At 39.9% G+C, this 27829-nt stretch overlaps 1 protein-coding gene across 1 annotated transcript; it reads right to left on the minus strand.

Moving 5' to 3' along the window:
- Nucleotides 1-280: 280 nt before the first annotated feature.
- On the minus strand, nucleotides 281-27251 carry slc7a11 (solute carrier family 7 member 11). The gene is made up of 12 exons (XM_076739807.1): nucleotides 26819-27251; nucleotides 24258-24384; nucleotides 22142-22257; nucleotides 21332-21457; nucleotides 19656-19755; nucleotides 19481-19525; nucleotides 15475-15598; nucleotides 5454-5557; nucleotides 4333-4429; nucleotides 3821-3970; nucleotides 3389-3566; nucleotides 281-2500 (listed from the first exon to the last, which is right to left on the minus strand). The coding sequence occupies exons 1-12, from the start codon at nucleotides 27105-27107 to the stop codon at nucleotides 2445-2447; spliced, it is 1512 nt and encodes a 503-aa protein (XP_076595922.1). The 5' UTR covers nucleotides 27108-27251; the 3' UTR covers nucleotides 281-2444.
- Nucleotides 27252-27829: the final 578 nt, after the last annotated feature.

Here is a 27829-nt window from a genome sequence, read left to right on the forward strand (position 1 = left end):
TTTTGGTCTCATATTTGGACTGTATGTATCAGGTCATCTGATCTCTGTGTGCACCACAATGATAACTATTTTATGAAAATTATTTATTTATAAATTCAAAGGGATGTGCCAGAGTCTAAATTTTACGATATAATTATTGCAGCCAGAAAATGGCACAGTAAATTATCATGATGTCCATTAAACCTTCCTACTTTTTACAGCTGAAATATAATCAAATGACTACACACCACCTTTGTCGTGGATTTCATCAAACCTAAAAAAAAAACAAAACACTTATATTAACTGTATACATTCTGCCAACTTTAATGGGTACTGTCAAAGCATGAATATAAAATACACTAAAACAACACAAGCATGTTGGATGTTGAATGTTTAGAACAGCTGACACAATTACTTTGAATGCACCATCTTAAATTTAATACATCTTACATGACCTGATTCCTTTAGAGTGTTACTGATTAATATCATTTTTACACAGATTTACCATTGCACTTATAGAACACTGTCACACTTACGATGGACAGTCAAAAAAGAGCCTCAGTCTTTGGCTTGATCTTATTTGCATTTCTCTACATTATCGTTTTTTGTAGCAATACTTTACTGTAACTGGAGAGGTCTGTGGAAAGCGTTATGAAGTGGGGTTGCCCTTCATGTGTTAATTAAGGCTCATGTGAAGTCATTTAAATAAATGTTAATGTCACACTCCAGCCTGAGCAGTTGCAGCCAATGAACCAACAGCACTGTGGTAAAAGGTCCATATGCCTGCAGTGTGGACGCAGCTAGCTTTGCTCACACAAAGGCTAATGCTAGCTGAATTTAAGCCAGCTTTTTTATGGCTCAGCACTAAAGTGGAAGCTCCCGGGCATTTTGTCTCCATCCTGCCATCCTCTCATCAGCAGTAAAAGCCCTCCATTTACAGGACACAGAGCTGAGAGGGAATGCAGTGTGCCACAGGGCAGCGGTTACACAGACAGATTACCTGCAAATCCCACCCAGGGGGAATGGAGAGCAGCCACATCAGCAGACTGCACGCTACACACACACACAGACACACACACACACACACCTTAGAGTAAGAGTAACCACACCACAGCACATAGGGCCTAGCCACTTCATTCCTGATGCAGGATGGGAAGAGGGTGGTGCTGATGCAGTCTGACTGGATAATGTGAAATCTGAGTGGACTACCAGGGGAGCAGAGGGTCCACATAAGGTCAGGCAGGTGGTGGAAAGTTCTAATAATGGTTGAATGTAACGTCAAAGGTCCTCATGTTAGGGCTGGACCATCTGCATGCTAAAACCTGCTGGAAGAGGGACACAACAATGTGATAGAAAACATGGGTTCTGCTGCCTGAACTCAGAAAGATATCTGACTTATTTGTTATACCCTGCGGATTATTGTCTTTGTTTTAGCATATGGCCCTCTCATGATTGCATAGGAAAATGTGTTAAAGCTGCAACCACCAATATCTTTTATCAGTGATGGGTCAATTATTTGTTTTGCGAAAAAACTGCTCGTATGGCGACAAACCCACTGAGAACTCACTCTACAGTTTCCCTCAGTTTGGGAAATTTTAGGATCTTTCATCACATTATTTTGGTTTTATTGCTTGCAACCCAATTAAAACATCTTGAAATTAACATTCTTGTTAAAAGTTTTGTACTTTTGGTGCCAATTTCTGTCGGTGATAGTATTCACCAAGATAATTGCTTCTTTTAACTTTCAAATGCCAAACATAACTCTGGAAAACTGGGCATCTCCTTTCTCTGTTGGAGGTGCAACAGGTACAAATGTCAACCTGCAATGACCAATGAGTTGGTGTCACAATCAATCTCCTTTTTCCTCTTCTTCAGCCACATTTCTGTTTTCCCAGTCCCGTCAGTGCTATTCTCCACTTATCCACTAGATGCCCTCTGACTTCCTCTCTTTTCTCCATTCCCTGGCTGCCACACCCAACCACACACCTGTTCTCACTTCCAGTTACAGTCGTTTGCATTTGGGTCCTTCTTTGAAGTCCCGGCCTGGCAGTTTGTGGTTGCTTAGACCTCAAAGAAACAATGATAACGTGGGACAAACCATTCTACAAAGAATCAGGTACTACATAATAAAATCACATGAGTCCAGACAATGTTTTGTTGTGTGCAGTGGTTTGCTCTGTACTGACACACAGTTATTATGGGAAGAAAATGGTCATCATTTACTGTTCCGTAAATAATCAGTGGTCACAAAAACAATGACGTAGATTGAAAACGATTTTCACTTCTTGTAATGTAAATCTTCATCCTTTAATAACACAGACAAGGTAAACTCACATTCAGCAGAGACATTCATACCTAAACCTTTGTGCCAAACCAGTCTTCTGGAGAATGCAAGACCAGTTTTACTTTCTGAGTTGTAGTTCAGCTCTGTATATATTTGTAAGTTGAAGCAGCCAAAGATCCTCTTATCGCTCAGCAGGTATGACCATCAAGATGATCTGCAAGGTTCTGTTGAAGGAATCTGAGGACACAAAGAAAACCATACAATGTTATCATTTTACATGTTCTAGATAAGGTGAAATGTTTTACATATCTCAAGCTATTAAGAATGTGTGGCGGGGAAAAAATGTATGGATGTTTTAAATTCACAACAAACATTTATTAGGCTGTAAGAACCTGGGAATGTGCATGTTTTAAGTTCATACAACAGAAATGAGATACGATTAGCAAAAATGCACAATCAGTACATTATTAGTAACAGATTATTGGCATTGCAAATGAAAATGCTGTTCAGGACATTGCTACTATTGGAATTTTGCTTCACTTCCTTCCCATGATTTTCTTTGAGTTTTTGTGCAGTGCAATGTGTCCATCAAATTGGACAAAATTCAGAACAATCAAAGGGTTCTCCACGTGTAGAATGCCACATACAACCTTTGACTTCAGTTAACAAGCTTTTGGATGCTGTTTTAATGGCAAACATGAGGAAAGGAAAGACTTCTGAAATGTTACTGCTTCTCAAATTTCTATGTGGTAGCAAATTCCCTTGTGACCTTCCAGGGTTGAATGCTCAATGAAAATTTTTAGCTTTAAGTTTTACAAAAGCTATTTGTTAATCGAGAAAATTAAGACCATCTTCAAATGTTAAACCCCCAGATATTCACTTCACAGTTACATAAAGCGAATGAAAGCACAAAATAGATGCATCTGAGATGCTAAAATAAGTAATAAATAAATTTCCTTGATAAATGACACGAGCAATTACTTGATTATTAAAATTGTTGACATTATTTATTATGTGTCAGTGGATTAACTGATTCATCACAAATCCATCTTTTCTATTGTCATATGCAGTTGAGCAGTTGAATGTAAATTCCCATTGCATCACTAGTAGTAATGATTAGCCTACCTAAAGCCCTCTGAATCCACTTTGGTCTGTTGTCGAAGTAAATGAAGATATAGTAGGCGGGGATGCCAGTGAGAGCGATGACAAATCCAATCCCTGTGTTGACCGGGTCCGAGTAGAGAGACAGGAAGACCATGAAGAAGCATGTGAGGCAGAACACCACTGGGATGAAGAGCGGGACCTGTGGACAATTACTCTATTATTGTATTATTAATATACTGTATGCTCTGTAAGCAGATACGAAGATTTGCATGCATCTTTAAGGAGTAGTAAATTTTAATTCCTTTGCTCTTAAGCATCACAAAAGATTTTCTCAAGGTGAGATACTGTGGAATACATGGAAAGTGTGTGACATGTATTTTGGTTAACAGTGTAGCACAAGTCCAGATAGGATTCAGTACAACTACAGCTGTGCACAAGTGTAGAAACACTCACCTTAAAGGGTCGGGGGAGGTCAGGTTTTGTATATCGCAGGTAGAGTAAACCCAGCACCACCACACCAATGAACAGCCACCGCAGGAAGCTCAAGAAATTCAACAGGCTGTAGATGTCTCCCACAAACAGCTGGAGCATGGTCATAGGGTACTGCACACCACAGTTAAAAAAGCTTTGTATGAAAATCTGTTATCAGGACGCCTCCAACATAGAACAAGTGTTTAACCATATGTCAGCATCCAAGGTATATGCAGGTAACCAGAGCTACAGCATTATGCTTTGCACCACATTACCAGTGAGATGACTTGGCTTGCAGGGCAAATGATAATTAGCATGATGAGTCATATTTGTTTCAACATTAATATCCATGTTGTAATTATAAATGTTTATTAAATTGTAATTACCATTGTTTCTGTCAGTGGCTGTTATTTCAAATAAGGGCGTTATTGACAGTGTTGTTAGTGCTGTCTAATGAAAGTTATTGATTGTTGTTGTCATTGCAGTAAACTGACCAGTATGAGGACAGCAGCCAGTGGAGTGTGTCTGCGGACGTGGATCATAGACAAAACCTCAGGGAGCTGTTTTTCACGAGATGCCACGTAGAACATTCTGGTGAACACACAGACACACAGAGACACACACACACACACACACACACACAGAGACACACACAGAAATTTGAACCAAAATGACAGAAGAAAATTGAGTTAACACCGTAGTGATTGATTGTGTGACTAAAGCAAGCTCATTTTAAATATTGGCTCACGTTCACTCTGTGTTGCCATTATGAGATTATTTGCTGAGAATGAATTTGAGCATGAGCTAAACCGGGAACTCTGATATCAAACAGGGCGTCAGGATGTGTGGGCTGGTTTCTCATTTTCATGAAGAAAGTCTAAGGTGCAGATCACTATTATCAGGAATCGGCACTGCTCAAAACAGACAGTGAACTAGTGCAAAGCCCACTTGTACAATGTAAAAGAAGATTGTTTACTGTCACATACAATCATACTCAGTCCCACATAGTGAAATTTGTTCTCCTTGAGGAGCAGTAGGCAGTCACTGTGTGGTGCCCAGGGACCAACTCCAGCTCTTAGCCCTGACAGGAGGACTGACATCCATCCCACAGGTGTTCTGCCTCACTTGCTGGAATCACAGTACGCACTGTAAATTCTCAAATAGAGGCTTTATTTGCTTCAGCTGTGGGGCTGTATTAGATACTGGATATCTGTGTTCATATTTTAGTGAGAGACTTCTGTGTTTATCTCCCGGTTTGCTGGTTTTGGATGTTTATGGATTTGTAAAGCTACTGCCAATGATACACTTCCTGCACAGATATTTCCCAACAGCCTTTCCATGGCATCATGGCATGATCCCTCCATTTCCTGTGTAGTGTACATTTTCACTGATGTTTTCTTAACAGTGCTTGAAAAAAGTAAAGTAAAAGTAAAAAGCAGTAAATGTGATTGGAAATAATTAGTCAATGAAAACAGTATTTCCTCAGTGCAGCAAATGAAAAGATACAACACGTTAAAAGATATACCTCAATTTACCATGAGTCATTGTGTTTGGTCATCATTATTTGAAAGACAAGGGTTTGAGACAAAGGTCAGGAAAAAGGGAGCATCTGTACCTTGACAAGGCAAAGAGGCAACCATTCATGGAGCCGTAGCAGGACAAGGCCACAAACACTGGCACCGCTATGGAGAAGTTCCCCATCAGCCTTTCTGCAAAAGTCTGTGACAGGTAGAAGCAGAGGGAGGCACAGGAGGACCAACATGAACAAGAGGAGCACTTCAACACTTGATAGACACATTTATTTGCTTTCTTTTTTGAATATGCTTTTGTTTTCGGGGCATTTTCTGCTTTATTTCGTAATGACAGCTGAGGAGCAACGAGAGAAAGGGGACGCTGCAGCAAAGGACCTGGAATCAAACCACTACAGTCAGGACACAGGCTTCAAACACGGTACATGCTCTACCAGGTGAGCTGGTCTGCGATAAATAGTCGCTGGCTTGTTGTAAGTAGCTAGTCCATCAAGAAATAGCTCCAACATGAAACCACAAATTGTCATAGTTACATGTCTCTCTGAGCATTGATCAAACAAGAAAGGTTTATTATTAAGCTTCAGAGGTGTTGACAGGTGTGTTTTGGACAGAGACAGGATAGCAGCGTCTCTGAGCTGCCCCATCTTTATGCTAATCTATGATAACCGTGTCCTGACTTCAACTCTGTACTCAGCACACAAGTGTAATGCCCAAAATGTTAGGTTATTCTTTAAAATGGCTCTGCTGTGAGTATATCAGTCTCCAACTATCAGTTTATTGAATTATGGTTTGTCTTATTTTACTAACTGTAGCTAGTTAGATGGAATTAGAGCAGTTGACAGGGCTGCTGGCAGCAATTGTCATAAATGGGTCATGCAGAAGTGGGAGCAAAAGCTGCTTATTATTCATGAAGCCATTCAGTGCTGATTAGTCACAGTCCACGCTTGTATGGACGAACACGGACTGAGGGGAAAACGGGGAATTTATCTTGTACATATGAATTTGTAGTTCCACACAAATGGACACTGAAATGTTGTTATTTAAGATCATTTTTAGCCATCCACTGTATAATGAGGAAATACATTTTAGTATGTTTGAGTTCTATTTTAAAATATTCGGAACAGAGCAGTGAGTTATTGAAAGTATTACAGAAAATAGTGAGAAGACTTTAGGCATAAATTATGGTGATCAGATCATCGACTCAGCCAACCTGATTCCCTCGGGCAGATCATTCTAGAGCCTCTACGACCCTGACTGCACATGCTTTATCCCCTTTAGTTTCCGGCCGGGCCTCTGGAACTGACAAAAGACCTCAGGAAAATCTTAAAATCTGTCTAGTAAAATGCATACTTTTTAGTGAAATACCATCGCATTTTCTTCTGGGATCAATATTATCCATCAATGATAGACCAATCAATAGATGGATGAATAAATAAATGTATGGATATCTATCCATCTGTGATATAGATGGAAAGACAGATAGATATCCACACACACACCTTTCTATCCATCCATCCATCCATCATGGATGGAAAGAGATGCATAGATAATATCCACACCTACCTGTCAATCTGCAGTATGTATCAATCTTTCCATCCATGATGGATGCTTAGATGAGGGATGGATAGTCGTGTGGATATCTATCAATCATAGATAGATCCATAAACACTATGAACTGATAGTACTACTGTATAGATTGAACTGAATTTAATGAATTGTGTTCAGACTTTTCTAGTGAGCGTTATACCCTCTGTCTGTTGCAATTAACCCTGACCATGGGTTAAGTTAACAAACTTCAAGTGTTCATTTGTTGCAGAGATGTGTGTATTGCCTGGATAAAAACATGATTAATCAAACTCAAAGATTTATTCAATGATTTCGCAGAAACCAATCTGTGTTAGGTTGTGCCTCGCTCTCCCCTACTTAGAGTGAAATAAATGTAATAACATGTCACATTTTGGGCCTCTAGACTGGGTTTGATTTAATCCAGATGAGGGGTGTTCGTCATTTTTCTAAAACCTCTACTCAATAGCATAAAATAAATTTCCAATTTCCATTATCTTGTGGTTGAATCTTGTTTATGTTATCTAGCTAATGAGTACTTAGCTATAGATTGCTAGTTACTGTAATATTAACTGGTGTGCTGTTTGAATTCGAGCCACTGGGTGACGTTAGCAGTTATTACATAGCCCACCTTTGGTGGCTGGCCTTATTTTCACTACACAGTGTATTTAAGTGAGTGTTTTTCATTCACTGCTTGCCAGTTTGTCTCTATCTTGTGTATCTAGTGTTCTAGCCTCTCATCACAATTCTGGATATTTGTTTTATTTTCTTGGCCTTTGTTGGGTTTTGTTGAACTTTTGACTCTATCTTCTCTTCAAACAGTTTGTTTGCCTCACCATTGCCCATTGTATTGGGATATTTTTTTCTTCTTTTCATTAAAATTACTGAACTCTGACGCTCTAACTCTGTCTTCATTTTGGGTTCTAGCCCTTGTCATCCTGTGCTCTGCATGCACCAGTGTGACACTATTCACAACACCCAAGGCATTCAGAGGATGTCTCTGTCCCAGTCAGGGATCTAACACCCTTTTCCCCCTCTTCATCATATTTTCCAGGGACCCAGCCTCCATAACAACCACTGAAGCTGCCACACTGAAGCTCAGTCAAAATGGTGAACTATTAAACAACAATAACCACAGACATCATCTCTCAGGTGTCTATCAGAAATGAGACAGATGCCATGCTGCTTCCTTAAACATACTGGTGATTTTAAATAGTTGGTGACCTGTCCCTGTTCAACATAGCCAGAGGCTCCAGACAGGGTTGTCTTCTGAGTCCGCTTCTTTTTAGAGACTATTGGCATGACTAAAGCTTGGTTTAGGCTTCTGCGTCGCGGCGATGCCGTACCTACGCCGTCGACGCAGACCCCTACGCGGACCCTACGCCGTAGCCTGACGCGCACCTCCAAAAAATCCTGACTACGCGTCGCGTCGACGCGTAGTGACGTGAACGTCGAGGACTGTGATTGGTCCGTTCAGAACGTAATTTTCGGTTCAGTCGCAGCCCTATGGTCGCAGCACAACAACACCGCCATTTTCAAAGTTTCTGTGGTGAGAGCTACAAGAAAAACTGGACCAAGCCGAAGAAAGAATTATCGAGGAGGTACGCAAGTACGACCACCTCTACAACTCCTCTTCGCGGCAGCAAGAGCCCCCCAAAACCATACAAAGACACAGCCGCACCCCCCTAGCGGCTTGGCGGTGAATTGCGGAGCAACGCGTTCCCTCGATGCAGAACTACGAATGCTCAGTGACGGCGTAGGGTGTACGCCGTAGGTACGGCGTCGCCGCGACGCCGAAGCCTAAACCAAGCTTAAGGGTATCACACCCATTACCATCTGTGGGACCACACACCACATATCCTTATATGCAGATGAAATCCTACTTTATGTGGCTAATGCACAACAGTCTTTTCCTAGCATTTTGTCTATTTTCAGAAGTTTCGATGACATATCGGATTACAAATAAACCGCGAAAAGTCTGCATTTTTACCCCTCCATGATTCGATGAGAAACATTACCCTCAGGTATACCAGTGGTTAAACAATCTAAATATGTGGGCATTGAGATTTGTGCATTATTGCAGACCATTGTCAAAATCAACTATGAGAATACCCTGTCTAAAATCACTTGTGATCTTGAAAGTTGGTCAACGCTGCCAAACAAGGGCCTATACTCTTTTGAAGAGCTCTCTATCCAGTTTAATTTGCAACCTTCCACTTTTTATTTCTATCTACAGTTGAGGACAGCCATGAAGACCTATGGGGTCCCTTGGCAGGCTCCACTTGAAGTACACCCATTGCTCAAAGTGTTGCATAGGACTCGGGGAACAAGAAGAATTGTTTCTAATTTATACGGCTACATTCTCGAGGGAACTTATCTCCCACTGCCAGTAGATTCATTATGGAGGATAGATATCCCTGACCTTAACTCAGCTTTTGATTGGGTTGGTGTTTGGGATACAGTTAAATGATCGTCCATAAATCCTGACCACCAACAGATTCATTTGATTTTCATTCACAGGACGTATATGACTCCACGTAAACTTCATAGTATGAGACTTAAAGCTGACCCAAATTGTACACTATGTCATATAGGTGCAGTTGGTACCTTTTATCATATGATTTGGGAAAACCCTGGTGTAGCCAATTTCTGGAAGATGGTGAATGAAAATCTGTACAATTTATTACATATCCCCATCTGTACTGATTTTAAATAATCTCTCTCAGCTTCATTTACAAAAGGCTCGCAAGTGAGTGCTTTTGGCCGGGCTGACAGCTGCTAAAAAGATGGTCACAACTAGGTGGAAACCTCCACACATACTTACTCGACGGCAATGTGTGCTCACTTTTATAGATACCGCTTTGGACTTTGGACCCAAACAACAGAGAATCTCAAAGGCGTCTTGTTTTAACACCCCTCCTTTTTTTATGTGTGTGTGTTCTTGTCTGTTAATTTTAATTTTAATTTACAATTTAAAACCTTATTTTATTCATAATCTCCCTGGTCCTGTTCATGTTCATGTTCATGTTTGTGTTTTTCTTAATTCATGGTTCCCTGTTTCGGCTCTATAATTTGCTACCTGTGCTAACTGTTGTAGACATCTTTCAGTGTTACATACTGGCTCATTCATAAGGGCTGCAGCAAGCTGCTTATGTCGTTACCAGTTACATTATTGGTTATCACTCTGTGCTCCTTACTGCGGATATGTACTGCGTGTATTGTGTAAGTATGTATGAGTATGTTTTAGGGTAGGCTGTGAGTGAGATGTGCAGTCTCATGTATGCATACACATATGTAGGTGTGTCAAGTTGTCTTGGCATGTATATTATAGTGACTTAGAGTGACCTTATATGTGTGCTCTATATGCCATTTGTTGGCGCACTAGTAAGAAGTCCTTGTGAATAGTGTTTTGTGTTATTTCTTTCTCAGTGCTGTGTTGTTAATTATTGATTGTATGTCTGCATCTGTAATAACAATAAAAATTTGATCACGAAAAAACTAGTTGGTGACCTGGTCAAACACAGTGTAGCAGACCATCTGGTTCCTGTCTAATCTTAAATTTGTCAATATTCAGCCACAGCCAGTCTCCTCTCCTATCACAGAATCCCTACAGCTGATATGAGCTCTTTTTAATGTCAGGTCATAGGCTAACACATCATGTTTGATTCATAATATGATAATTAAAAATAATTAGCATTTTATGTTTTTAGTTGAAATGTGGCTAAAAAGCACAAGTAGTGTGCCAACACTGACAGAGGTTTGTTCTCTGAATTATATATTTTTTTGTCCGCCAGTCAAAACAGGAAAGGAGGAGGCATTGCAACCATTTTTTTTCTGCACAGTTTGTGTGTAAAGACATTGACCTCTGTAAATTTACAGATTTTTTGTCAGAATGTCTTGTTCTTGAGCTCAAAGCAGAATTATCAGTGCTCATCATTACGTTGTATTGGCCACCAAGATATTCATTGTTGTTTATGCAGGAATTCTCAGAGCTGCTAACATTTGGTATCACTAGATATGACAGATTAATCCTGAATGAAGACATGAATATTCATATGAACAAAACGGAAGACTTCAAAGCCATGGAGCTTATGAATTTACTGGACTACTGAACTTATACAACATATAAATGAAGCCACTCATCAGCATGATAACATTCTGGACTTGGTAACAAGGTTAAACACTGACAGTGTTTCAGCATTAGAATTACCTATTTATGACCATCTGTGTGTTTTTGATTCCAAACTAATCTTGACAAAGTCTAAAAGGGAAGTTCTGGTTCAAAGACGATTCCTTGATGGCAAGGCTGAGGCAAAGTTCTGTAACATTGTTATTATCATTTGATCACTGCTGACTGCTATTTAAATTACATGGTTGAACATTTCAACAATAAGTTCTGATGAAAATAAGGTCTCAGTTCTTGTTCTGTTAGAGTGCAGCCTTTGATACGATTGACCATGATATCTTTGTCAGTCATCTTGAACAGTTGGTCGGTCTTTCTGACTGTGATCATTAGAGAGCATATGTATGTTTCCATAGTTATGTGTACTGTACATCTGTGCTGAACCAAATGATGCTGCAGCTATGACTCCATCAATAACTGTCTTTTGGCAATAAATAAATGGATGAGCAATAATTTCTTGAAATTAAATGAGGACAAAAATGAAATCCTTCTAGTCGGCCCTAAAACAAATCAAGAAAGGCTCTTTAATAATGTGGGGAAATTAACTTGATTAAATATGAAGTTACATGTGTTGGTATTATCTTAGTATTATCTTATCTAAGCTTCAAGTCACACACCAACAAGGTGAGGAAATTTTTCATTTTTCCACCTTGGAAACATAGCTAAAGCATGACCATTTCTAAATCAAAAAGATGCTGGAAAAACTGATTCATGCCAAGCTACATTGGTAACTCCTCCTTTGCCTTCAAGAACACCGCAATAGTGGGAAAATATCGGGGAAGCCAGCTCGCTGAATACTTTTATTTTTGAATAAAAATATAATATTTTATAGACATTAATAATAATCAAAAGCAAACTAAAAATGTATCTCTTCACTTCAGCCTTTAACAAGCTATGACGTCCTGATATGGCCTGAAACTTTTGTGCTTTGCCTCACACTTATGTACTGCTGTACTTCTGTTAAATTTGTATATTACTTAATTTCATGCATTCTATGTACTCTATTTATTTTTACCTAGATTTTTTATTATTATTCTGAGGTTTTATTTTCCATCTTATGTTACCCATTGTCTTTATTCATCCTCATTCTTCCTCACTTCTAACTATCATTGTCAAGTGGGCTTTATTCTCAATCTTATTTTACATTAATTTTTTTTATTGTAATTGCCTGTTTTTATGTCCATTCTGTGTCTTTTCTCTGGGAACCACTCACTTCAAATGCATGTGCTTTCTTTGCTGTAAAGGAGTTTGAGCTGCATTTCCTGTGTGAAAGGTACTATAAAAATAACGTTTTTGAAGAGATAGAAAGGACTTTATTGATCCCACACCGGGGAAATTTAGTCATTACGGCCAGGAAGTTACAAACTATTAGTATTATTATTGTATTATGTGAACATACCTCTAATTTATGCAGTCTAAGATTACTAATTCTACCTTGAAGCCAGCCTCCTTGAGAAAAGTTCTAGACATGAGTTCAACTCTGTAATTAAGTTTGTAATGTAAACTTTTGCCAGCTGTCTGTGAGAAAGGAAGAACAGAGGGTAATTCTTTTATCTCATCATAGCCTTCTAAGAACAGATAAATGCTCTTAACACTTTCCTTAAGGTGCTCCTATCACTCATCGTACACAGGGCAATAAAACTAACTGCATTTGAAAAGACCTGAGATCTCTTAGTGAATGAGTCTTCCCTCACTATAGGCTTACAGTAACAGTGATATCAGTCCTCAGTCTAATAAGCAGCTGTGTCTGGTATTGGGGGTGTCTGTGATGTGATTAGCATTAACAGGGCTGGGCTGAAACAATCACGTTAACAGCTGCTGGGAAGCAGAGCTATCAGAGACACTTCACTAATAATGACATGTTAAATGCAGGAAGGCATCTGTGGTGCTCACATTAGGAGTTAACGTCACTAACAGCAGAGAGGTAACACTTCAACTATATGCTTTCAAGTCACCCACATCTTTCCGCTGTAGGAGGGCCATGGCCAGCTTGAAATGTGAAAAACTAAATATCAAAAATTTGTTGTGGTTGGTGACTTGTTCGGAGTATCCAACCAGAATATTCTGGTTGCAAGACCTGTGTAAAATTCAGTCAGCTTCCGTGGACCTAAACAGTAACTTTCTTATTCTGTTCAATAAACTGTTGTCCACTGCTCACCTATTCCACATTTTGCATCTGGGTCTTATTCAGCCACCAATATGAAAGATATTTTAATAATATCAGATAATCAGTTGTATGCACAGGCTGCAAAGTGCTGTCAAAAGTAACTGAATTTATTCTTGGGTTTGAACATTAGGGCACACTGACCTTGACATTTAATGCAATTTATTTTGTCATTGTCATTTTGTTTAAGAGTAATGTCAAATGTCATCATATAGCATTTTTTCTTCAAACAGCCCCCTCTTCCCAGACACCCACTTTTTCAATGTGACACAGTAACCTTTACTCTGAGGACCTACATTTTACTTTTATCTAAGTTTTTTACATTATGCTGCATGTTGTGACGAGCATGGATAGATGAGATTACATGTTCATGTTTCACCATTTGCAGACACTTGAGACTGTACAGTTTCTCTTGCAAAATACTTTTCTTTGACCATTACACAGTCCTGGTATGAAAGATTTAAATTACTCACATAAAAACACATCAAACAGAAATAAAGTGAAATACAACACACACTCTTACATGTATGTCATTTCTATGTATCATTTACTGTATCATGGTTAAATGAAAAAACGGATTTTAAGTGGATTTATTGAGCATTTTGTTTCTAGTAACTGATTGAAATGCTTTTCATTGTGACTTGAATTTTCCATGCCTCATTAAATTAAATGAGAACACAGAAAACAAAGTGAAGAGGCCTGTGCACTGCCCAGCAGCTGCCCTGCCCAGAGGCACCTGACAGACCCAGTAGTAAATGCAAAACACTGTCATTAGCTGGAGGTGCAAGGGAGCTCTTTTTAATTTTTGAGGTGAGTCAGTCATGCAAAAAGTGTAACTCAATCACCTGTCCAATCACAGCTTAGAGGCGGAACCATGGGTGGACCTGATCTTTGCTGACAGGAACTGATGGCAGCCATAAGCTCTTTATATTAAATGATTTCCTGTGCGGAGTCGTTTACACTTGGCCTCAGGTGACTCCAACAACTCTAACGACTGTCGTTACAACAGCCCAGAGCACAAACGAACCAGCTGGAATCAATGACCGAGATAACGACCCCACAGAGGTTAAATACCTGATACTCCCCACCCGTCAGAACTGAAGAAGCCCCATGAAAGAGAGGCAAAACCTTTTCAAGGTTCAAGCCTTGATGACAAGGTTACAATGTACAAATGGAACAATTTGGCTCTGTCTAGTGATTTTGTGTGTTCTTATTCTGTACTTTCTTACTGCCCTCATGTAACCTAATGAATGTCCTTGTACTGTTCAGAGTTGGAAGATAACATGACTGGTGAAAGCCAGTTTGGATAACAGGAGGCAGACACTTTTCTCTCCTCTCTTTTCTGTCAATGATGTCTGTTGCATTAGATCCACGCCTAAACACTGACACGCAGGTTGCTTATCACATTCCAGTAGTAGAGTACAGTAGTAGTAGTAGTAGTAGTAGTACAGTAGTTGGGCTCTCCACGTCTTGGTAACTGGCCAACTACATTGAGTCCAACTTCTGCTTGGGGTTGGGTGAAACCCAAGAAGATAAATGTGAACTTGTATCAGAGATCTGTGCTCATTCTGACAGAGATCCTGTGAGAGCTCTGTCATTCTGAGCCCAGTGCTGCTATACATCAGCTGTGACCTCAATAAATACTTCGGCTGTGATTTCTCCGGTCTGTTCTTGGGTTTCCAATAAAAGAATTGGGGCTAACACAAACGTATCCAAAATGTAGTCCAGTTTTAACAGACAACTCAGTGTCTGTTCTGTTCTTTGGAGACTTTGGAGGTAAAAAAAAAAAAAAAAAAAGGGAAAGTAAAAGCTACAAGCTTCTGCTCCATGAAATTAATTTTACCCTTCTTTTAAAGGGACCTGATCAGTCTTCAAGTTTCAATTCATTCAGAGCAACTTCCCAACAAAGAATCTGTCAGGCTGGCATCCGCTGATCTCTTGCTGACTTTTCTTGGTCAAAATTCCACTTTTACACTATGTCTTTCCAATGTGTATTGCGGAGCAAAGAATCGTGGAGTTTAATGATTTGAGTAATTAATTTTACTTGATTAATTTAGCTTTTCCACAGTAAATATTGTAGATACTGTATACAATAATACAATACTACAACTACTGAAGGTAAAATGGATAATAATTTTATTTGGGCAATATATTTAAGACCTTTCCATCTCAATTAAAACATATTAGTGTTACTTACCACAGCGACTGCCTGCGAGGCCAGGAGCTCCTCTGCTGACATCACAGTGTAGTATGCCACGTTGGTCAGCACATAGCAGGAAGTCACAATCGCCATGGAGATACAGATAGCTAATGGCACAGTCCTGAGGGCAGGAGGGATAATAACAGAAGCAGTACACTGTTATTCACTTGTGTGTCTCACCTCCATTTCACCTCTATTATAACCTCTGCCTTTCTTGTTTTCTGTGCTTTCTTCTCATGGAAATAAAACAGTGGGAAGCCACTCAGCCGGCTGAAAAGATGCTGATCTAACAGATTTAATCTGGAAAATATTAAAATAAATAATAAAATAACAGCTGGAATTCAAAGGCTCAGATTTATCTGTACTGTAATGTCTCACATGGTAAATTCAGTATAATGTGTATTTATATCGCTGCTGCTTTCACTTTCTGTTTTTAACATAAAAAGCACTTTTTACTGTTCATTAAACTAAATGGTTCACCTGAGAATCCAAAAGTGCTGGTCATCAGGGATATTATAGAACTGGACAAGTGACCACAATGTGCAACAATAACCCAGGTACTGAAACCATCAGTGTCACTTGAACTTGAACTCATAACTACTTGTTCAGAGCTCAGTGCATGACTTACATTAATCACATGTTATGGTGAAGGTTGACATATGTCATATAGTTATTTCCTGCACTAACCCAGTCATCAGCTGATGATGACACTGAGCCCTTAAAAGCTCCCAACAACTTGGTAATTGCACAGTTGACATCTGTGGCTCAAAAGTACATGACCTGAATAATCTGATCCTTGTTAATTCCATTCATATCCTGGTGGTATCTGAGACTCATCTAGATTCATTCACTGATGAGTTAACATTTCTTTAAAATGGGACGTTGTCTTACGTCTTTCTTTATGAAGTCTTTGTTAGATTTATGATATATGAATAGCAAAACTACACCTTTGCTATGAAGATTGCAAAGGAATGCTTTAGTTCTTCCCCCAGTTGTGTGTGTGTGTGTGTGCACGCGCGCGCACACACACACACACATACATATAGATATATATATATGTACATCAGAAACCACCAGAATCTGATAGTCAGATATCAGAAATGCGCCTACATGACACTTTTGATTCTGAGCTGGCTGTAGGTGGATTGAAGTTACACAGAGGAGACAAGGACAAATATGCATTTTATGTTCAGGGACACATCCCAGTTATGTTACGGAAAGATGTTATGACTGCTGACATTGAACTATATTCACCTTCCATTCAGCAAGCCCGCTCTGGCTGTTAGAATTACTATAAAACTATTTTGATAAAAGATGTGAATCTCAAGGTACAGTGACAGGTGAAAGGACATCTTCCTTGTGGGCAACTTGAATATTGATTGGTTTTCTAAAAATAGTCTGTTCCAATGTTTGCTATTTCACCCAGGTTGTGACTCAACCTACAAGAATTTCTATTCACATCAACGATGTCAATACTTCAACCTGTGTCAATCATATTTTCACAAACACACGTAATTTGTGTTCATATACACTATCAGTGGCTGTACAATGTAGTGACCACAGTTTGATTGCTTTAACAGGACAGACTAAGATGCCTCATTGTGGAATTGTTTACTGCAGGTTATATAAGAGATTTAATGCATTTTGAATGATGTTGAAGATTTACAGTGGTCTGATGTATGTCAAGAAAATTATGTAAATGTGACTTTGAAATTTTCATAGATGAGTTCATGAGGCTGGTGGACGTGCATGCTCTGCTTAGAAAAAGGTCTATAAAGGGAAGTAGTGCACCACAGTTAAATGACGATTTGAGATTTTTGATGCTTCAAAGCGACAGTGCCAAGGCTGCTGCTGAAAAATCAGCGTCCCTTTCAGAAGGAAACTGTTTTTGCAAGTTGAGAAGCGAGGTCACCAGGGTTAATTACTTCAAATAGAAAGAACATTTTGATTTCAAAAGATGCATATCTGTAAATGTTAAAAAAAAAAAAAAAAAACTTTCAAAAAAATAATGTGTAAGAAGATGGGCAGTTCCCAAAAATATATGGAATATGCAGGTCAGTCCAAGGTGGACAATTTCAGATCTTGTATACAATTGGATGACATTAACTTGTCTTAGAACCATGTTTTCAGCCATTGTGAGTGAAAACATGTTTTTCTATTTTGTATAGGCTTTGCATTCTTCGCGCAGCTGTCACTATTGGGTTTATCTGTGCAAGGATGCACAGACGTGAAGATTTTTTTTCCTTGTACTATAGACAGTACAGTTGCCTCTCTCAGGCTTACATATATAGTATATATCACTGTCAGAACCTGACCTTTGTTCCAATATGTTCTTGCATCAAGCAGCCAGCAAGGGAACAACAGACGTGTCTAATCTTCAGCAGCCACTTTCCAGGAATCCCAGACAGAAAGGGACCCTGACAGCTACTACAAGCAAGATGGCTCGGCTCTTTCCATCGCGGGCTTTGCTGCCCGATCTCTCTTTCCTTCCCTTTGGGACACCTAGTGTCTGATTATGAGGATGGGGCTCCACATCTGTGACTGTCCTCCACTGTGGCTAGGAGCTCTGCCACAGTGGCAGTCTCATTCTCTCCATCAGTCTGTCAGCCGTATGCTAGCTGCCAAAGGATTTCAGGATCATTGCATTGTCAGGAAGGCCTCAGATCTTGCCCATCGTGATGCCGGCCAACCCAGACCTGCTTGGGGTCTCTTGGGCAGGGACTTTTGGACCATGAGGCGCCATCCAAATGTCCCTCACTGTGGCCTCGCTTCATGGATCTCTAGTTCCTGAGAGAGGCAGTGTTTTCTGAGACTGGAAAACTGAAAGTGGCAGCATCCAGCTTTTCACCAGAGTACAAAAAGACATGCAAAAAGGTTCCTTCCCTGTCCTGCCAATAGAGCAGACCCCAGCTACTACATTTCTTCCCAAGGAAACCTTTTTTGGCAAGTGCAAGCATCTATGGCCACTACACCCAGTTTTCTTTACCTGGAGCTGGGAACTAACAATAGGTTGTGACAGCTGTCCGGAATGTCGCCATGCCAACAACAGCGGCTGCATTCAGGATTATGGCGTGACAGACGTTTATGAAGAGAAAGATCTGGTTGCACATGTCTCAGCTTCCTCCATCATCATCAGACAGGAGTTGCTGGATTATTCCACATCCTTCAAAGGATGGATTAACCAAATGTTGCTTAATGCCAGTGTAGAACAGAGCTCAGGTCCTGACGGTGTTATATACTGTACATGATGACCTGACCAGCCATGTAAACAAAAACTTCATGACTGCATATGCACAGGGATAAACCCAATAAGCTGGATAATAATAACTAACATTTTTCATTTGATATAGTCAGCCTGGATAAAGTTGAAGAGACATTGCTAGTTAGCTCTAACTGAACATCTTCACTATGTATGACATGGATGGATTTTTTTTTTATTTGCTGCTTTGGAAAAAGGGTAAAATCATACCTTTACTCCCCAGATGGACTCTATGCTAGTTGTTAGTTGAGAAGACAATCTTTAATCAAATCCTAAATTACTTTGTAAAAAGTGACGACTACTGCACAAGCACACCATGCTGATAGACCAGAGCACTCTACCAGCGCTGCACTAGTACACGTGACTGGTCAATGGTTAACATGTATGGATGAGAGGAAACTTGTTGGGGATGTGCTCTTGGATTTTACTGCAGCTTTTGATGTCATTGATCACGGTATTCTAATTGCTACACTCAAATGTGCCTCTCTTGCAGAGCACAACAAGTATTCTTCAATAGCAGTTTTGACAGTTGGATAAATATCTTGCAGTGAGTTGCATGAGTTTCAGTTTTTTGTGAATGGTACCGTATATTAACACCTCCACTGATCCTAGAACCTTCCCTGCATACAAATAGTCATTCGACCCACTGTAATATAAAAATAACAGTTATAGCCGCTGTTTCTCTGTGATTGAGCAAATTCAGATGACCTATTAACAATACAGCAATACATGGATTTAACTTACCGTTCAGGATTATCTACCTCCTCTGTCACAAAGTTCAAATAGAACCTGCAACAAGAGACAGTTATTGTATAACCTCCAATGATTAATGAATGCTAAATCATGTGCAAGGTTTATGCACCAAACTGACAACACTTAAGATTATGTTTGTTGACTGTCAGTCACACACCAAACCTACCATCCAGCATATGCATACATTCCAGAGTAGAAGGCCAGTGGCATTTCTGACAGCTTCACATTGTTCAGTTCAAAGGCATTCTCAAAGTTTCTGGTCTCTCCTGCAAAGACACACACACAAACGAGCAGACATATTTCTTCTTCATGACTGCCTTGTTGAAGCACCATAATTGCTCCTAAATGAAGAGGGATTGTTGCAGCAATGGAATAAATCTGTGCATCTAGTTATTACACAAGACCAGGAGTGATTATAGCTATAATAACAATGATAATAATAATAAAAGTAGGTTTAACAATGAAAAAGATGAATGGAGCAGTACTCAGCCTTATTAGCTAGGAGAAATAGATACCTCTGAACAACACAGGTACTTGAGACAGATTAAAGCACAAATACAACAAAATCAGTAATCTGTTTTATGCAGGAGCTCACAATCATGAGCCAAAACTGCTCTGACAAACAGATAAAACAATCTAATGGTACAATAATGTTGCACTGAATTGTTGAGAGATGTGAATTGTTTGTAATGATCACTGTGTGATAATGCAGATCGAAACATGGAAAAAAGGTCTGCACAGTGTAGCTCCCTTAAGTGCCATTTCATGTCACATCATTAAGTTGCAATAAAGGAAGCTAAAGTCTGCATTGTTTGATCATGCAGACCATGCAGAGAGATGGACATAGATATCACTGGGGTCTAGGTAGACCCCGAGGCCCCCCACAGAAACAATGTGGCCCCATAAATTTTGTTTAAGGGCTATAAAAGGTAAACACGGTGTTATGCAACACCCAAAACCCAAAGTATAACAAGATGAAATGAAAGGAAATCAAATCAATTCATGGTGAGAATTTTTTAATAAGTATTAATTATTTCTTAATTCTTAGTTAACTTATTAATTAAAAAATGATTTCTTTTTAGTACTTTAGTACTGATGAGTCAGTGTAAAAACTGTTTTCTAATTTGCCTCATTTGCTGCTATCAATAATCTCTGTTAGCCCTTTCAATGCAACAAGACAATAATAATAGGCATTATTTAAAAAAATGAAATGAAATGAAAAAAAAACTGTTTTGTACTATTATCCTTGCTGTAATCATGTGGATCTGGTTTTGTTATTGGCTTTAGCTGGTGTGCAAGTCAAGAAATGTGAATGATAATTATGATAGATAATGTTAAATAACCTTGTACATGATATGTAATAACAATTGCAGTTCATTTTACAGCTGAAATGAACATTCAACAATATTGAGTAAATAGTTATAGACAAAGTGAGGTCCATAACTGAGGGATGAGCTGTGATCCAGGGCCTCTTACCCACCTACTGTGAGGACATTGTGAAATGCCTGAGTTGTTCCTTGCTGTGAGCAGCTGTGTATCACCGCCTGAAACGCTCAAGGTTATATTTACAGTGCATGTTGTTTTGTGAGACAAAGGAAGCCATCTTAACTGCTGCAGCTGAGCGCTCTGCATGAAGTCGGAGGCTGTTCCTGGGCAGCAAGAAACATATATACATAAATATCCTACAGACGCTTGAGGGTCAGGGCTTGAGTAAAGTACTCAAAGAGGCTATTAGATGTGATGATGATGATGACGATGGTGATGATGGTGATGATGATGATGACGATGGTGATGATGGTGATGATGGTGATGGTGATGATGGTGAAGATGAAGGTGTCTTACCTTTGAAGAGCTGATACATTCCTGGCACTATGATGAGGGCAATGGCCAGCAGCTTGCTGAAGGTGAGGAAGATTTGAATCCTTGCTGTCCATGTGACACTCACACTGTTCAGATAGATGACAGAAGCTACAGGGACAGAGAAAAAAGTCATGTAATGGAGTCTTTTACTGTGTGGTGGAAATATTGAAAATCAACGTGTCAATAGTGTCTGTGCCTCATTTGTTTGCAACCATAGAAATTGGTCATCTCAACTCATTACACTTAGCACATACGCTTGATTGAGGATGGTGGAGGGACATGTGGCATGCCTGACTTCACCCAGCTCAAACATAGAACAGGATGTGAATACCTTTCTGCACCATGTGACACTGAGACATGCATCATTATCCAACTAATTAAAACCTTAAAAATCAGCCACGAGTGTGGTTTTATCATGCTGGACATTGTGTTTCTATAGGACAGTTTGATTTTGGAAGAAATGTTGCCTACTTCTTTTTCCTGCTCATCTGAATTTTTCCATGAGCTATCCACCTCCAGCAAATGTAACTGTAGGCTCCATTACACATCTTTGCACAGTTGCTGTGGTGACTGTTCATGCTGTGGTATGTGTTTTTATTTAATGGACAGGTTTGGTTGGATAATGATAGTCCTGAGTCTTGTTGACAGCTGACATCAATGTCTCCTGCCTCCCCCTCTGTCCCAAACTGCAAGTTTAATACCTCTTATCATGCAATTGGTCAAAAAGATAAAATCATCCTGACACATTGTCACTCAGATGTATTAATTTAATGGTAGTCTAGGTATACGTACTTATGCCGACGGCGGTGGCCAGTTTGATAGCAAAAGGGGGGATGCTACAGGGCATGAACAGAGGCTCCAGGATGTACTGGCCAAAAGCCAGAGAGATAACTGCCATCCCCGCAGGCCTGAAGGATACACACACACACACAAAGATGGACACATGGTTGAAGTTCAGTGCAAACATATAATATACTATATTAAATGTATTAATAGAGTTCTAGTAAACAATAGCTTTATTTTGATATAAAATGAAAGGGCGGAGCCATAGTGATGATACACACAGATACTGCAGCTGTATGGAGCATTTTAGTATCTTTCAGCTCATTGTATTGGTTTTACAGCTCCCAACTTCAGCGATACAACTCTGATAAACCCACTGTACACTACCTGCTCAGCACTAAACAGCAGACAAACACAGTTAGAAACCAGCTGGCGAACATAGCGGAGCATTTGGCAGCTAAAGAAATAGATATTTTTCTCAGGAGTTGGTGGAGACCAAAAACAGAGCTTCAAATGAATGATTATGATGTTCTGTGTCTGCTGGATTTGCAGTTCTGTTACCCTCTAGTGGTCTAAATCAATTTATACAGCTTCAATGTATGTGGTATAAATATTCAATAGTTTTAATATACTTTATCATTTACTTAAATGATGACACGCAAAGTGTTCCCATAATCCAGTATAAGCTTGGCTTCAATAAGAATCAAATAAGGTTGGCCAGTCCCAGAGGCTCATCTTATGGCACATCAGTATTTCCCTTTTCATTTCCCACAACAGCCACTGTGCTGCTGCAGCCGGGGAAATCTCTCTTTGTCTTCCCCATTCTTGTTTTCATTCTCTGCCTCTGCTCATTTCCCATGGTTTCCATTCAGTCCCGCTAGCCTGAGGCCAGCATAAAATTGGGCAGCTTAAGGATAGCCACTAGACTGTTTATACTGCTTCGCCCTGGCTGTGTACACACACAGCTGCACATGGAGCATTTTCTCACCTCACTGGTCTAAACTAAACTCTGTCTCCCACCTCACAAGGTCACAGTCAGACAGTATCTACTGACAGCCCTACCTTAATTTGCCTGATCTAACAAATCTTCTGAAACAGATATCAGATATTTGGGAAACAAATCATCCTCCAACATAACATGTGTACATTTGTTGAATTGGACTGATTTTCCTCTTTATAACAAAGCAAATAAAGCAAATAAATATATACTGAATATTCAACTGTCTCCCCACTCTGAAAAGTGTTCTCTTTCATGTTGGATGTCTTTCATGTAGTTTGTGAAGTCGGCTTTGGGTTGCCTTTGGAATCCATTGTAACTGCTGTGGATCCTTTCTGTACCATTTGAGCCTTCAAGTAGACAGTGTTTGACACTCAAACAATAGATTTTTGGTGGAGCATTCCTACAACTACAGTTAGTGCCCCGTCAAATTATAAAGTGGCACAGTGAAATTTACTTGAAGGTCCTCATGAAATAAGTGACATTGGAAGAGTAATGATGTGATGGCTAATTGTTGACTTCTGGACAGTAAACCAACACACTTAATTCAAGGGAATGTACCATCGACTCCTGTGGCATGACTGGCTGCACACAGTGCCTGCAAACATGCATGTGGATGTGTAAATAGGCATCAAACAGCAAGCACAGAGCAACATTAACATTCATTTGGAGCCATTAATGTAAGTCCAGTATTCACTCTCTCTCAGCTCTGTTTTGGTCTCCATCAAATCCTGAGAAAAATATCTAACTCTTTAGCTGTTAAATTCTCCACTATGTTTACCAGCTACCCTCTAACAGTGCCGGTCTGCTGTTTGGTGCTGAGCAGGTAGTGTACAGATGGAGTTTAGACCTTTTTTTTACTGAACACAGATGCCTGCAGCTGCTGTGAACCAGGTTCCAGGGAGATGGACAGAGTGAACCAAACAGCAATGAGCTGAAAAATGCTAAAATGCTCCATTGAGCTGAGGGGTAGTGCAGAGTTGGGTGAGAATTCTCTGTGGAGTGGAAGGGGCTCCTTTCAAATGACACGCAGTGATTTGGCCCATTGTTAATATGAAAATGTGGATTCATGCAGCTTTAAGTGTAAAGTTGGGTTCTGTAAACTTGAGTTGAGGAGGCAGACATTACCTTATAGCAATGAGATCAGCCCATAACCTTATGAAAGCCATCCGAGGTCCGAAAGCTTCCATTATATATGTGTAATGTCCACCAGACTTCTTAATGCAAGTCCCCAGCTCGGCATAGGACAGGGCTCCTGCAGTGACAGAGGTGACAGATTAGCTCTGGCTCTGAATCAAGAAGAAAAGCACTGAAGAGTCCCTGGGCTGTTAAACTGTCTCAGCCATCTATAGAAATGTACAGTCCCTCCCTGGGCCTCAAGATCACCCAGATGTATTACTGTGGGAGCCTTTCAGGGTCTCAACCCATAACTTAAGAAAGAAAGATTTAGGTGGACGAATTTTAATTACAAGTTTAGGGAATGTGAATTAAGGGGAGCGGGAAAGGGGTTAAGGAAGGGTATTCAAGGATAATGTGCTTGGACATTTCATTACAGCGCTGAAACTGAGGGATTTAAGGATACGGCAACAATATATGCTGCAATACACAGATGTGCACAACAATATTTCAGTACTGCTTCCTGGAGGACTGGTATTACCGGAAATTACAATTATATTCTGCTATAATGTTTTCTTAGTTACATTGTGGTGACAAACACAAAACACGCCTGGTGCAAACTGGTTTTGAATGAATGAAAACACAACATTTTTGTACCACACCAGAGCCACAGGGAGGAGGTCGGGGTGGATGGAGGCCATACAAAGACCCCAGAGACCAGGGTTCATATCCAGACTCCCGTCTGTGGTTGTGTGTCATGTGTTGTGTCTCATGCTTCAGTTGTTTTAGATGTATGTTTATCTTTTGATTGAATTTAGAGACAGATTTTCTGCTGACACAAAACTAAACTGTGTTTTATAAGGTGCATCACTATGAGCAGTTACTGTTTATTGTATAGTTAACCCTCCTCCTTAATTCTGTTTGCACTGGACATCTGTACTTTTAGTCCTACTGCAATGGACATGTGGACATTTTTACATTTAACTTTTAACATTTAACTTTTAACTGCTTGCTGTGCTTTTAGACTATTTATTGCATGCCTTTTACTTAAAAATTGTGGAATATGCTGGAACTTGTGAATTTTCCTTGGGGATGAATAAAGTACCTATCTATCTATTTATCTAGTATCTTTATTTTATGGATTCTCCTCATCCACCATCTCTCATACTTGCAGCCCACTGTGTTTGTTTTACATTCCTTTTTGTCTGCAGCCTCAAGTCGATCAGGACTGGTTTCATTCCCCTGATCACAATGGCTTGATTAACAGGTTTGGGGACCCTGAGTCAAAACTTTGCTGAATCCAGGTAGCCAAAACTCACCTTCCACACAACACTTTATAAATGGACAGAGATCCAGAAACTAATCAGTACCCCTGTACTGGAGTACTATCTGGCCCAGGTTTTCTGTATGTCAGTTAGGTCGCGCTAATTTGATTAAACTCACAATAAATTAAATAGGTGTTACAAGTAAATTACACGATGGCGACTGATAGTGTAGTTTAGTAGTGCAAATTCCCTAATAGTTTTGGCAAAATAGACAGCGCACCTGGACAAACCTGCTCATAAAACCAGACTTAATCGTGATTTTTAACAACAACAGAGCATGTCTGTAAGGATTGTCATTCATTCAGGTCATGGTACTTCTAAGTGCTTTCCAAAGACAACTGGACTGGCGTGAGGTTCTGGAACAACAAAGCAAATATTAAAAAAAAAGCTGCACACATGAACCAAGCCTAAGCTTGGTTTTCAGTAATTAAGAGTCTTCTTTGCTCATACATTGCATGCTTAACCTCTGCAAGTGAGTGCTTTGGAAAGAAAAGACAGAATGGGTGATGAATATGACCTGTGGTTTTGATAAAACAGTGGTGTTTGCACATACTTGCACCAGAAAACTAAACTAGGTTTTGTTTTTTAAAAAAATCAAACCTTGGTTAGTTTGGGTCTATGAACCTGGGTTAAAGAACATTTTTTAGAGTAAACAACACTGTCGCCAAAAGACTATTTTTAATTTTTTTTCATAATAAAAGAGTATTTCTGAGCATTCACGGCATGCAATAAACAACTTAAACCAGCTTTGTTTGCATCTTTGTTCTACTAATAAAATAAAACCTTTTTGTTGTGTTTTTTTGAGTACGGGTAGCAAGTAAAGCCAAGCTTGAGCTTGGACACAAAAACAAGATCAAGCTTGGTTTTGAGGTGACAGTATTATTTGCACGAAGACCAAGTTTAACTGAGGTGTTTAGTAGAAATGGAGTTTTTTTTTGTTCATAAATGCAACATGAAAAACAAGCTTAACCTTGGTTTGAAGTAATGGAAGAATGTTTTGTCACGACAACAATCTTTCCTTTCTATATGACTTTTAATGCTTTTTTGGAAAGCACCCTCTCCTGAATGGAGACATATGGTGCATCACATTATGGACTTGTGTTAATGATTTTCTTATTTAATCTGTGTGCAGACAGGAAACACATTTTGAAACATTAGGTTCCACCAGAGCCTTTCAATTCAATGTAGCTCCTCTCAAAGTAAGACAGACACCTTCCCATCTACTGATACACCTGTGAACCAACTCACCGAAGAGAGACAGCACACCGCAGGCAATCCATACTACCAGGGACATTCCTATACAGCCTGAGTGCTTCAGGATGCCCTTTGGAGAGATGAAGATTCCTGCACCAATGATGGTGCCAATAATAATGGAGATCCCTCGGAGCAAGGTCACTTTCTTCCCCAGCTCCACCTTCCTGTCATCCTCATCCTGCAGTGTCCCACCGGCATCTGACTGGCTCCCATTTTGAGAAACTTTGTGTCCATTTGCTGCGACTCCTCTATGTTTTTGAGTAGATGCAGACTTTTTGGTCATTTTTAAAACACTGCCCAAAACACACACTCACACACATACAGAAGAACTTTTTTCTTGAATACACTCAAAGTGTGTTACACCTGGGATCTGTCCCCCGGTCGAGCCTGGATCCACTCAGGCTGTGTGACTGGTGCAGGAAGACACACAGAACTGAGAGAACAGACCTTCTCATGCTCTCTCTCTCTCTCTCTCTCTCTCTCGCTCTCTCTCTCTCCCTCCTTGTCATTCATGGCCTGCTCACTAATCTCGCACTGTACCGCCCCAGAGGCCTTCTCCTCACCAAACTTTTTTTCTCTTGTTCCTCTTTCCTTGTTGTTCTCATATGTATTGCTTTCTCATCCTGTAGTTGGCTCTCGATAGTCACCCCCTCCCTCTCTCTGTTTCCGTCAAGCCTTAGTTATTTATTAATTTATTAATTTATTTATTTATTTAAGGCATGTTTGCCTTTTTATATGATAGTGCAGCTGGAGAGGGGGAAGAGAGCAGGGATAACACGCAGCAAAGGACTCTGGCTTGGAATTGAATGCAGGCCACTGCGGGAAGGACAGATACATTAGGCAGCTCCAGCAGGTGAGCTATTGGGGAACCCTTCAGCCTTTTATTTATCCCCAGAGTTGTGGCTCAGTGGGATTAGGTGCTGTGCACAAAAGGAGCGATGACACAGCAAAGAGGGTTCATACCTGGTGCCAAGTCACCTCACCTACTTTCAGGTTTCCGCTCCC

The sequence above is a fragment of the Chaetodon auriga genome, chromosome 9 (genome assembly GCF_051107435.1).
Source record: "Chaetodon auriga isolate fChaAug3 chromosome 9, fChaAug3.hap1, whole genome shotgun sequence".
Taxonomy (NCBI): Eukaryota; Metazoa; Chordata; class Actinopteri; order Chaetodontiformes; family Chaetodontidae; genus Chaetodon; species Chaetodon auriga.

Excerpts from the sequence above, each read along its gene's own strand:
- slc7a11 (XM_076739807.1), bottom strand. The coding sequence starts at position 27,107 with ATGACCAAAAAGTCTGCATCTACTCAAAAACATAGAGGAGTCGCAGCA. Across the intron at positions 19,526-19,655 it reads ATGTATGCATATGCTGGATG|GTTCTATTTGAACTTTGTGA; the intron begins GTAGGTTTGGTG and ends CTCTTGTTGCAG. Across the intron at positions 3,971-4,332 it reads TGGCTGCTGTCCTCATACTG|TACCCTATGACCATGCTCCA; the intron begins GTCAGTTTACTG and ends TGTGGTGTGCAG.